The sequence below is a fragment of the Salvelinus namaycush genome, chromosome 23 (assembly GCF_016432855.1).
Source record: "Salvelinus namaycush isolate Seneca chromosome 23, SaNama_1.0, whole genome shotgun sequence".
Taxonomy (NCBI): Eukaryota; Metazoa; Chordata; class Actinopteri; order Salmoniformes; family Salmonidae; genus Salvelinus; species Salvelinus namaycush.
In genome coordinates, this window is record NC_052329.1 from 10,440,063 (window position 1) to 10,452,157 (window position 12,095).

General features: G+C 40.0%; 2 protein-coding genes across 3 annotated transcripts in view; one reads left to right on the forward strand and one right to left on the reverse strand.

Annotated features, from left to right (window-relative positions):
* Positions 1 to 3,145, reverse strand: part of stim1a (stromal interaction molecule 1a) — a 38,735-nt gene extending 35,590 nt beyond the window's left edge. The window contains exons 1-2 of the mRNA XM_038961031.1: positions 2,612 to 3,145; positions 1,879 to 2,002 (exon numbers count right to left, since the gene is read on the reverse strand). Coding sequence (XP_038816959.1) covers positions 1,879 to 1,990 — 112 coding nt within the window. The 5' untranslated portion in view covers positions 1,991 to 2,002; positions 2,612 to 3,145. The remainder of the gene's footprint in view (positions 1 to 1,878; positions 2,003 to 2,611) is intronic.
* A 2,235-nt stretch (positions 3,146 to 5,380) lies between these two features.
* LOC120018070 (rho-related GTP-binding protein RhoG-like) lies at positions 5,381 to 8,607 on the forward strand. Of its 2 annotated transcripts, XM_038961033.1 has the most exons (3): positions 5,397 to 5,494; positions 6,605 to 7,184; positions 7,247 to 8,607. In XM_038961033.1, exons 2-3 carry the CDS (start codon positions 6,631 to 6,633, stop codon positions 7,266 to 7,268), a joined length of 576 nt encoding a protein of 191 aa, XP_038816961.1. In that variant the 5' UTR covers positions 5,397 to 5,494; positions 6,605 to 6,630; the 3' UTR covers positions 7,269 to 8,607. The 2 variants fall into 2 exon arrangements, with proteins under 2 accessions (XP_038816960.1, XP_038816961.1); XM_038961032.1 differs by having other exon boundaries at positions 5,381 to 5,494; positions 6,605 to 8,607.
* Positions 8,608 to 12,095: the final 3,488 nt, after the last annotated feature.

The window sequence follows — 12,095 nt, forward strand, 5'->3', positions numbered from 1 at the left end:
CCCATTTCAGGTGCAATGAGTAGCCTATCTGAGCAATCTTGTGCCAGCGTACAGCCTTTAGCAAACAGAGTAACCGAAGCTAAAAGGCCTACTACTTAGACAATAACAATGCAGCTCTAAATGAAAGCCTCCTGGCTAATATGGCTCCAGATAACCAAATAACAAACCCTTTTCAGGTCAACCTGTTCTTTAATTCAACAATCTAACAGCATAAATCCTGCTGGGGGCTCCAAATCAACCCACGCAAGTCAGTGTGCTGAACACAGCTAGCCTACTAGATAAAAGGTTAAGTCTAAAACCCAAGGGTGTGGTGGTGCTGGTTGAAAAAGTAACTTTTTGGGCTGTTTTCTGTGCATTTGAAAATACCAGAGTGTCTACATTCCAGAACTGCAGCCCAGTACTTCAGCAAACACGGCCATATTGAAAAAATAATGACGTTTATCACCTGCAGCTCTCACACACCCTCTTCCTCATTTGGTTTGCAAACAAGATGGATATTAAATATTTACATACGAGACTACCTTTTCAAAGAGGTTTAAGTTATCTAACCCTCTGTGTATTCGCTTGTAGAAGACTGAACACACACTTGCCCTCTGCACCACTCCACTTCACCGGTGTAATGACTGTTTCCATCCTGACTCCAGGATACCCAACCAGGCTTACTGTAGCTGGCAGTAGGCTGTAGTAGTCAACCCTCTCCAGGCCCGAGTCTCGTCATCACACAAATGCCACAAGCTAGTTAAACTGTTTCTGAGCACAGACAACCTATACATTATGTATGTGGGTAGCTAGGCCACATTCACTGAATGTCTCACCACCAACAGGTCCAACAGACCACTACAACAGTCTTCAATGTTTTACCACAAATGCAATCTTTATTGGAGATGGGTGACTGTGACAGCCAACATGTATCACTCCATGACTGGGCCTGTCCAATTCAGCTGAAGCCTTTACACAGTCTGGCCTCATTGCATGACGTAAATCAAAAAACCTCTCAAGTAGAGGCACAATTACTGTAAGTGGTATAGAATAGGCTAACTTTCAAAAGTCATGGCCGAGAGTAGTCTTCAAAGCTATTGTTATTCATTTCTAAATGTCTCCATTTTTTAGGAATAGGCTTACAATAGTTAAGGGCCCCTTGGACAGGAAGCATGGCACTACATGATACATTACAAATGCCACAAGTTCAACATCAACACTGTTCATGTGCAATCATAGGAGCCCTGTGTAAACAGTGTTGATAAAATTATGGGCAGGCACCCAATTCACCCACAGCTGTATAAATATGATATGACTTTAGTATACATACCCACCCAAAATGGAACAAGAGGAGACTGGTTTGGTCTAAAACGAACAATGAATAGGCTAGGTCTAGCGTACTACTGTAGCCGACATGAGGCTTAGACACCTATATGATGTTCCTTACATTTTGCTAAGTCCCAAACATCTTCAGTGTCACATTGTTTAGTTTAAATAACTTATGACAATAGTTTCACACATTCCGTTTTGGAATTATATTGAATGCTGTGGCAAAACTAGTGACAATGAGTAAAATACATTTTGACTGACTTGTCAAATCGACAAGAAAAGAAAAAAACACTACCAAGATGCACGACTCCCTGACTTGACTGTGTGCCATGATCACCCGAGGACAGAGCTTAATGGAGAATGCATACCCTAACTATTCTCAGCATGGCTGCATTTAGAGCTGGCGCAATTTCTAAATACAAAACTGGTACTGGAGATTCTAGTGCACTGATAATGCAACAAAAGTTTACAAGTGACCAATTTTGATCACTTTGTGTATGGAGTATTGTATGAATACACACTTGCAGGCGTGCCATAATGTTTGGACATTTCTCAATGATATTTACATACCTGACACACCACTATCAATATGATGGTGGTCTGAGATGGCTTGGACCGTCCAACTTTCGCTCAGGAGGCATAAGCATACAATCCACAAGGTCAACGATTTGCTGAAATCCATAATGGAGGTTTGCTAGGAAGAGGGTGGAGAAGAAATGTTTTAGTGACATCTCACATGAATGTATAACGTTAGATACTGTACTAGCCTAGTGATTTAACTATGACAACTCAAGATTTCAAACCAATGACACCAATTACAAACCAATGACTTAAATTATTATTACAATCTAAAAGAACTAGCTAAAAAGTGTCAAATGAGATCACATCGGAAACTTTAAAAGCAAACTATCATCAGACAAGGAGGGTTGGTAGCCCATATCTGGGACATCTAACTTGGCTAGTTACTCAGTTTAGAAGTCACATAGTACAGGCTCTACCTGCCTACAGCCCCTAACAAAATCAGTGGTTGACTCATGCTAAACATTATCATGACCATAATACTACTAGCAAACAATTAACATGTTTAGCTATTTCAATAAAATCATTACAAGACAATATTAGCTGGATATGGATCACAAGCAATCATTGCTAACGCGTTAACAGCTAATTGACAATAAAAAATGGCTGGCTAACCACCCTTATCAAAACATAAGTGAGTTTGACAGCCAGGCCTGAATAGCGATCATAATCGGGTCAGTTGTTCCATGATTTTATAGGTAGGCATTAAATTGTAGTTATTTACCTTTCAAGACTTGTGCATTTGATGCTCTTTTTACAACTCTCGTGGTTACAGTAGAATCAAAGGCACGTCATCAATCGTAGGTCCAAACTGCAAAGAGAAACCCCTCTGTACTCCATGGATAAAGAGCTAAATTAGCTGGCTAGCTGCATATGACAAATGATTTTCCGCTCTGTTTAGCCCGCTAATGGCAATCCAAGGCAAGGGCCGAGGTGGTCGACTAACACAGACACTAAGATAAAGATAACTTAGTAACGTAATGGTTCGGGCCGCGTCTTCAGCTAGCTAACCAACGCACCAACGCAGGCTTCAGATCATTGTCAGCAGCTAATCATAGCACACGAGCCAACCCGTCCTCTTACGTCAATTTACTGGATAAAATACACTCGAGTAAGGAAAAAAGTACTTATGATTGATTCAAACACAGAGCGATTGTCATCCACTAACTACATGTCTGCTACAGCTGGTTTCCCCCCCACACTCAAAAAAGCTGGCTTTGGAGCTGACTCGTTCAATTCTCTGGACTGGGTTGCTTCACCTGTGAATCAAGCAATTTTAGTGAATCACTTCCTGTCACGTGCTTTTAGTAATCCTTCAAAATAAGAGTACCACCCTGTAAATGGTGTAAACGAATTATGAAGATACAATTTAAAATATATATATATATATTTATATATTTGAATATATTTATATATATATATATATCATAGCACATCATAGCACACATGCATATATATATATATATGTATTGTTGTGGAAAAGTACCTAATTGTTATAATTGAGTAAAAGTTTTTTTTTACTTTATAGAAAATTACTCAAGGTAAAAGTGGTGTCAATGTAAATTGTCCGGTGGCGATTTTTATTAATTGTTCAGCAGTCTAATGGCTTGGGGGTAGAAGCTGCTGAGGAGCCTTTTGGTCCTAGACTTGGCACTCCAGTCCCGCTTGCCGTGCGGTAGCAGAGAAAACGTTTAAGTAGTACTTTAAAGTATTTTTTCTTAAGTACTGTGTGTGTATATATATACACATTTATATATATTTATATATATTATATACATTTATATATATATTTATAAATATATAAGAAATGTATTTCGACCATAGTATCCTACATTTGTACCAATATCGACACGTAACTTTTTTTTATTTTTCAGGAAATCGCCTAGGCCTTATGTTGCTAGCTGTTGCTCATGCTGGCTTCAAACACATATTAGTTCAGATGTGTTTGAGGCATAGAGATAGATAGAGAACTCTAGTGCCCAAAACTTAGTTTTAGCATGTGCAGCACCAGGACTTTCAATATTTTGAAGTAGTCAACTGGGTGGGACTTTCGTATGATTTCAGGAAGGATCCCATTATTCCATCCAGGTCACCAGGAGGGATCAGCCAATTAATTATACTTGTGAGGAAACCATATCTGCAGGTGGCAGTATATCGCCAACCTTGGCCTTATACTTGTTCAAACAAAACACTATAGATGGCAGTGTGCACCCTTTCAGTTTGTTTGCCAACTCATAGAAGTTGTAAAATAATAACATTTACTACTTCAAAATGGATATGGCCTCAATGGCGGTGCCTGTGCTCCCAAATACGCCATAAAAGAACAGATACAATGATGCGATGTCAATATAAGTCTATGGTTAAAGCAATCATGATGAGCAGCGCATTGGATCCAACGTCACGACTACCGGAAGGTAGTTTTAACGATAGCTGGAAGACTGCAGCCTATGCTGTCCACTTCTTCAATCTGATTCTGACATTATACCTCCACCTAAAGGTGTGTGGATGTAGGCTATTACAACATATGAACGGTGGAGCTCATCGACTCATCAGTTCCACACAACTAAGCTCAAGCATGCCACCTTGAGGCTGTGGGCTACACAACGCTAACAGGAAAACAGTAAAACAGGAGGGGAGACATGATTTTATGGGGAGGCATACCATCAGAAGGGGGGGGGGGTACATCTTCTGATGGTCTTAATACCCCCATCAGAACAAATCTGAGCCTAACTGGGACAGCCAGTAGGCCTTATCATGCTAAATCCCAACCTTTTATAATAAAGGTGTATGATACACCTTGATCTGATAATATATCATAAGCTAATGATACGTCCTCGAATTCTCAGTTTAAAGGCCCAATGCAACCATATGTATATCAATATAAAATAATTTCTGGGTAACAATTAAGCACCTTACTGTAATAGTTTACCATAAAAAATATAAAAAAAATAGCTTTTTAGCAACAACAAAAAATTATCAAGCAAGAATTTTGCTAGGACAGTCTGGGAGTGGTCTGAAAACTGAAAACTAGCTGTTATTGGCAGAGAGGTTCGGAACTCTCTGTTATTTGTCTATTAACCAATTTACAGACTGGTGATGTCACCAGGGAATTAGAAATCCCCACCCATGCAAACATGCTGATTAGAAGGTCCTGTGTAGATTGTATTTTCAACCAGGAACTATATCAGGAGTAACACTATTTTTTTTTAAATCACACGTTTGCAGTGTTAGTTTCATCAGCCGTTGTACAAGATGATAAAAAACACAGGAAAAACAAATTTTGACTGCAATGGGCCTCTAACGACTATGTGGTTATTCCTATTCTGTGCATTTGAATGTCAAATAAGGTAATTCATTGGGTAACATTTGTATGTAAAAATCCTGTTTAATATTCTACCAGCAACGTTTATTTAAAACAATAGCTCAGGCTGTCATGGTGAGAAGACAAACTTCCTCACAGTGCTATTATTGCTCAAGCGGCTTCCTCTTCAGTGAACACTCACACTTCCTCCACTACAGCAACACTTTGCTTGACTGCTTTGACGCTCTCGGACAGATTGTAGGCTATATGTTCATACAAACCCTGCCACTGAAGATAGTATGTTTGGTGAGTCTGACTTGTTTTTAACCTTTGCATGTTTTTTATGTACTACTACTGTATAATAGATATGTAGGCTGAGAACACAATCTTACGGAAGCACTTGAGTGAGCAACATAAAGTGAGGTAGCCTACTGCTGTTATAATTTCGGAAGGCGCTATTCTATATCAAAACACTATAGGCCTACCATAGGCAAGCAATGTTAAAATCCACTATTGTAATACTTATTTGTGACAGTTATTTTGTGTTTCATTTAGCCCGCTCAAAGTTATAAGTGTCTCTAGTGATTATATTTGGCTCTTTTTCTATGAAATGATGATGATGGTGGTGGTGAAGAACATTCACTGTAATTCATGTTGAAATATTTTCTAATTTCAGGGGTACTATTATGCCCTATTTACGCATAGCGCTTTTCTTAATTGTAGCCTAATAATCTAGGTGAATTATATTAGAAAAATATGTGATCAGAACGCTATGGCCTTGTTGATGGCCTACACTGTGAAATGCACCTATCATAGATATTCAGTGGATAGGCCAATGGTATGTGGCAGTGGTGATGAATACAAAGGTTTATTGGATTTGATATAGTATCCCCAGTCAGTGTGCAGAGCAGTACATTTCAGTGCTCCCAGTCTCAGGTCCCTGTAGGCTGGGTTGAGCTATATTCACATTTTCTCCAACATTCTCAGAGAGTAGTGGGAAGAGTCCAGCTCTCCTCTCTCACAATGAATTACAATTACTGCCTCTATTTCATACTATCCAGTCTCCACCCATATTTTGTAGTTTCGGTTTTCTCACTTGAATTCATGGGGAACATACGCCTTCTGTACTGTAACTATAAATTAAGTAGGCCCACAGATAAACATTATTTTCAAGTCGAAATGAAAGATAATAGATCAACAAAGACGGATATGAATTGAAAGTGTCAAACTGTATTGTGATATCTAGGGTGTGAAAGTGATGTTCATATCTGATAAAGTGTCAGAGCAATTTAAACCACAAACCTTACTTTTCAACAGTTTACATTTGTTGGGCCCTAGCCAGTGTCTCTTTTGGTGTAAAGTGCATCTGAAAATTGTAGCATAAAGTGCATTTCTCCCTGTGTTTCTCATGTCCAGGTGTCTGAGACAGTGAAGGGGCCAGAATGCAGAGCATCAAGTGTGTGGTGGTAGGAGACGGTGCAGTGGGGAAGACCTGCCTCCTTATCTCCTACACCACCAACGCCTTCCCCAAGGAGTACATCCCCACTGTGTTTGACAACTACAGCGCCCAGGTGACTGTGGACAGCAGGACTATTAGCCTCAACCTGTGGGACACAGCAGGCCAGGAGGAGTACGACCGCCTGCGCACCCTCTCCTACCCCCAGACCAACGTGTTTGTCATCTGCTTCTCTGTTGCCAGCCCCCCCTCCTTTGAGAACATCAAGCACAAGTGGCACCCAGAGGTCACCCACCACTGTCCCAATACGCCCATTCTGCTGGTGGGCACCAAGAAGGACCTGCGTAATGACCCAGAGGTGTTGAAGAAGCTTAAGGATCAGAACCAGACGACCATCACCCAACAGCAGGGCACCGCCCTGGCCAGGCAGATCCAAGCCATCAAGTACCTCGAATGCTCTGCCCTCAACCAAGATGGAATCAAAGAAGTGTTTGCTGAGGGTGTGCGAGCCTTTCTCAACCCACAACCTGTCGCCACCAAGAAGCCCTGTGTGCTATTGTAAAGGCAGTAGGAAACGCTGTGTGCTATTATAAAGGCAGTAGGAAACCCTGTGTGCTATTGTAAAGGCAGTAGGAAACCCTGTGTGCTATTGTAAAGGCAGTAGGAAACCCTGTGTGCTATTGTAAAGGCAGTAGAGATACTATCACAGATGCATATCCAATAGAACAATATTAATTAATTTAATGTGTGTAAACCATTGGAGTTGATTTTATTGTGAAATATGTTTTTGTTGTACTGCCAATAACAAACACTGCGATATCAAGACTTCATTAAGAAAAAAGGGGATCTCAGAGGCATTGGCTCAAGATGCATGCTTCAAAACTGACCCAATGTTAGGTAGGCGAGAAGGGCCTTGCTCAAACTTTGTCTGTCAGAATCCTTGCTTTTGTATATCCATTATTTTTCCCTCTTCCTATAAAGCAATTGACAAACAAAACCTGAGACTTGATGGGAGATACATTCACTCATTTATCTGTGTTCGAATAATTGTCAAATTTGGACATGTATGGCCTTTACAAAAGTAATTAAATAATGCACGTGTAAAAAGATAATATCAGGAATTTAATTTACTGCAGTGGGCGAAAACAGGATCACACAGTGTTTCTTGGTAGTCTTAAACAAATCTACTTTGAAACAAAAGTATAGACCTATGGGCTAAAAAAGTAGACACCTGTACCATGTCCGATATAAAGTTGTAAAGATATATAAAGATATAAAGCATCCTATATTAATCGTTATATACATCACAGAAGACTGAAATATAGCAAAACCATTTAACATAGAAACACTGGATTTTCGGCTGCTTTTTTAAAATAATGGCAACTTAAAAAAAATAAAAAAAAGTGTATTAATTATGAAAAATATTAATATCATTCCACCCATGAAGCCACTATGTCATTTGACTGCAGGAAAGGGCTACATACCAATTCTCCCATTATATTTGTTTTACAATGTACTGTATAGTGGGTTTAAAACATCATTTTTTTTTAAGCTAACATAGAAGAAGGTTTTTCTACACCATCAGTTTTTTTGTGTGCTGTGTGTGACTATCAAGCCACCAAGTTAGTGCTAGTCTACTCTGTCTGATTGTGTTGAATACTGGACACAAAAGAGGAAATGCAGAGAGGTCTTTGATAAGAAATGCATAGGCTGATTTTCCTATTGCGGTCATTAGTCAGTGTGTGTTAGAGAGAGAGAGAGAGAGAGAGAGAGAGATCAAAAAAGGGAACCTGGTTGTAACTTCCCTCTGAAAGTCCATAGGTTGCCATCTATTTTGTTATGGTGGGGTTCTGGTTGTTTTAAGGTTGTGCAATTATGTTGAGAAGGCCTGGCCGTGACCCCACTCTCCGAGGGTTTCTCAGGGAGAGTTGGGATATGGTGACCCTGGCCGTAACCCCACTCTCCGAGGGTGTCTCAGGGAGAGTTGGGATATGGTGACCCTGCCCGTGACCCCACTCTCCGAGGGTTTCTCAGGGAGAGTTGGGATATGGTGACCCCGGCCGTGACCCCACTCTCCGAGGGTTTCTCAGGGAGAGTTGGGATATGGTGACCCCGGCTGTGACCCCACTCCGAGAGTTTCTCAGGGAGAGTCGGGATATGCAAAAAATACATTTCCATTTCACACATGCTTATTAATACAACATTTTACATGTGTGAAATAGGACAAATGTAAGCACCCACCAAATTATTATTATTACATCTACTGTTATAAATGAGAGATGGAAATTGTGTACAAACTGTAGTGTAGATTAATGTGACATATCTTTATTCTTATCATAAGCAACAGCAAATAAATGTGTCTCAAATTGAAACAAACAAACCCATTGATCAATGCATACAATTAAATTGATACTTCAAGAATACCAATACCTTTCCAAGGGAGGCATGGGATGTGATAGAACCAGCGTGCTGAACAACGATGAAGTCCCTGATTTGCCTGAAAATGATTTGGAAGTGAAATTATCCAGCTGGCTGTTACAGAGTTGTGAAATATTTATTTTCATGTGATGCCCAAACATCACTGTCCTCTCCCATACTTCAGGCCACTGGACTCATTTGACAGTGAAATAAAGCCTCTGCTCTGTGTGCTGGATAACAGACACCTCTTTGTGTGGGAACAGTAGAGGGACATACAGATAGATCTCCTTACTGTTTTAGTACAATATATATTGTTACTGTATACATCACCCCAATCTACTAGTCTCTCTCTCTCTCTCTCTCTCTCTCTCTCTCTCTCTCTCTCTCTCTCTCTCTCTCTCTCTCTCTCTCTCTCTCTCTCTCTCTCTCTCTCTCTCTCTCTCTCTCTCTCTCTCTCTCTCTCTCTCTCTCTCTCTCTCTCTCTCTCTCTCTCTCTCTCTACAAATGAGGAAGAACATGTATTTGTAACTTCCTTAATTTAGGTTGTGGACCTCACTGACTGACTGACTCACTCACTAAATGTAATGGTGGAACTCAACATTTCTGAAATAATTGTTTAATAAAGCTAAATGTTTACGCAAAAAAAATCACTATTAGCATAAAAATAAAATCTCTGAAATTTCACAAGTAATAGACATGTGAGCATGACTACATATGGACATACTCATAAGTCAAGGTGATCAAGTCGAAGTGGCCCCACTGTCCCAAATCATAGAGCACTCTAAGTATGTCATTGATCATACAGTATGTTAAATATCAACATTATCAAAGTGTTGGTGCAGTGAGATTAAATTATAGGTTGCAGTCCAGATAAATAAAGTTATTATTTACAGTTATGACATCCACCATCATGTAAATACATGGGAGAAGGTGCTCTCTTCCTGCTCCTCCTCCTCAGTAACAGTGTCATCTCTGCTAGGTGTGTCCTAAGTGGTTGAACCCCTTTCACCTGACCCTCTGTTGCCCAGTCCGAAGTATTTGCACTCCTCTGGGAGATGACCACCGTCTCTCTGCTCTTAAAGTCCCAGAAGGCTGTTAGGTGTGGAAGGCCATGTTGGAGAACACCACACAATACTCAAAGAGGGTGAAAAAAGTGTAGCCTGTAGAGGTTAGGAAAGACAGGAGACTTTAACAAAAAATGTAAAAGGAAAATAGACTTTTGTATCTAATGTTTATTAAATAATCTTTGTCAAGAAATTGGATGATGTTTGAAGGAAACCAGTTCAAAGTATGATCAACAAAGTATGATCATAAAGTTACTGGCCCCTCCCCCATGTCAAACACTTGGATTCATTATTAAGGGAACAAGGTGACATCACCTTACCGCTCATTTTAATACACCAATGGTAACATGATATTCTGTTACCTAATTTAAAAAATGACCGCCTTGTAACCAGCATCGGAGAAGGTGTGTTTGCAGTTTATATAGCTAGATAATGTCAAGGGGTGCGTAACTGGTGGCATGGAAGTCAAACGCAGGAGAGCAGAACTTGGTAAATAGCCGGAGCCGTTTAATGTACATAACTACCGGCATACAAAAGTAACAAAACACATGGGCACAAAAACCTGTAACGCACCAGTCACATAAATCACACGTACTTACAATAAACAATTCCCGACAAGGACATGGGGGAAACAGAGGGAACATATACAACATGTAATTAGGGAATTGAAACCAGGTGAGTGCGACAACCAGACAAAACAAATGGAACATGAAAAATAGATCGATGATGGCTAGAAGACCGGTGACATCGACCGCCGAACACCGCCGAAAAAGGAGAGGAACCGACTTCGGCAGAAGTCGTGACAGATAACTAGTCTACTGGTGCCAAAATGTGACTGTAAAATGTCAGCAAATATAATTAAAAGTTTACACTATTCATCTATGTCAAAGAAACTTATATGTTTCCCATTTCATCTGTGTTTGATGTTAGCTATAGTGGCTAGCCAGGTCTTCATCTGTGTCTGATGTTAGCTAGTTACTGGCTAGCTAGGTCTTCCGCCAGCCTGGAACAAAAGGGGGGGAAGGGTTTTTCAAAACCCTGACGCAGTTGTCAAGTCAACACATCCGTCAATGCTGCTGTGAACCGCATCCAAGATACATGCCAAACTGTAGGCTCAAATAAAAAAAGGATGTTTGAGTTACTTTGTGTATCACCAAATTTGCTTGAGAGGATTTTATTATTATTATTCAAAGAGCTGTCAGTTAAGGTGAGCTAATGAATATATAGTGCCTTCGGAAAGTATTCAGACCCCTTGACATTTTCCACTTTGTTCACACCGCTACCATCCTGAAGGCCAGGTCAGTACAGGTGCATCAAAGCTGGGACCGAGAGACTGAAAAAAAGCTTCTATCTCAAGGCCATCAGACTGCTAAACAGCAATCACTAACTCAGAATGCTGCTGCCTACATTGAGACCCAATCACTGGCCACTTTAATAAATGGATCACTAGTCACTTTAAACAATGCCACTTTAAATAATGCCACTTGAATAATTTTTACATATCTTACATTACTCATATACTGTATTTTATACCATCTATTGCACCTTGCCTATGCTGCTCGGCCACCGCTAATCCATATATTTAAATGTACATATTCTCATTCACCCCTTCAGATTTGTTTGTATTAGGTAGATGTTGGGGAATTATTAGATTACATGTTAGATATTATTGCACTGTCTGAACTAGAAGCACAAGCATTTCGCTAGACTCGCATTAACATCTGCTATGTAACCAATACAATTTGATTTGATTTGACATTTTTTGGTACACTTCCCCAGATCTGTGCCTCGACAAAATCCTGTCTCGGAGCTCTACAGACAATTCCTTCGACCTCATGGCTTGGTTTTCGCTCGATTTGACTACCGTGTAATTGTACTATGCGATTGTATTTTCCTACTTTACAACTTGAACAATTAAAACATTTAATTTAGCTAGTATGACTTGATGAGGAACACAATGAACCTGCTT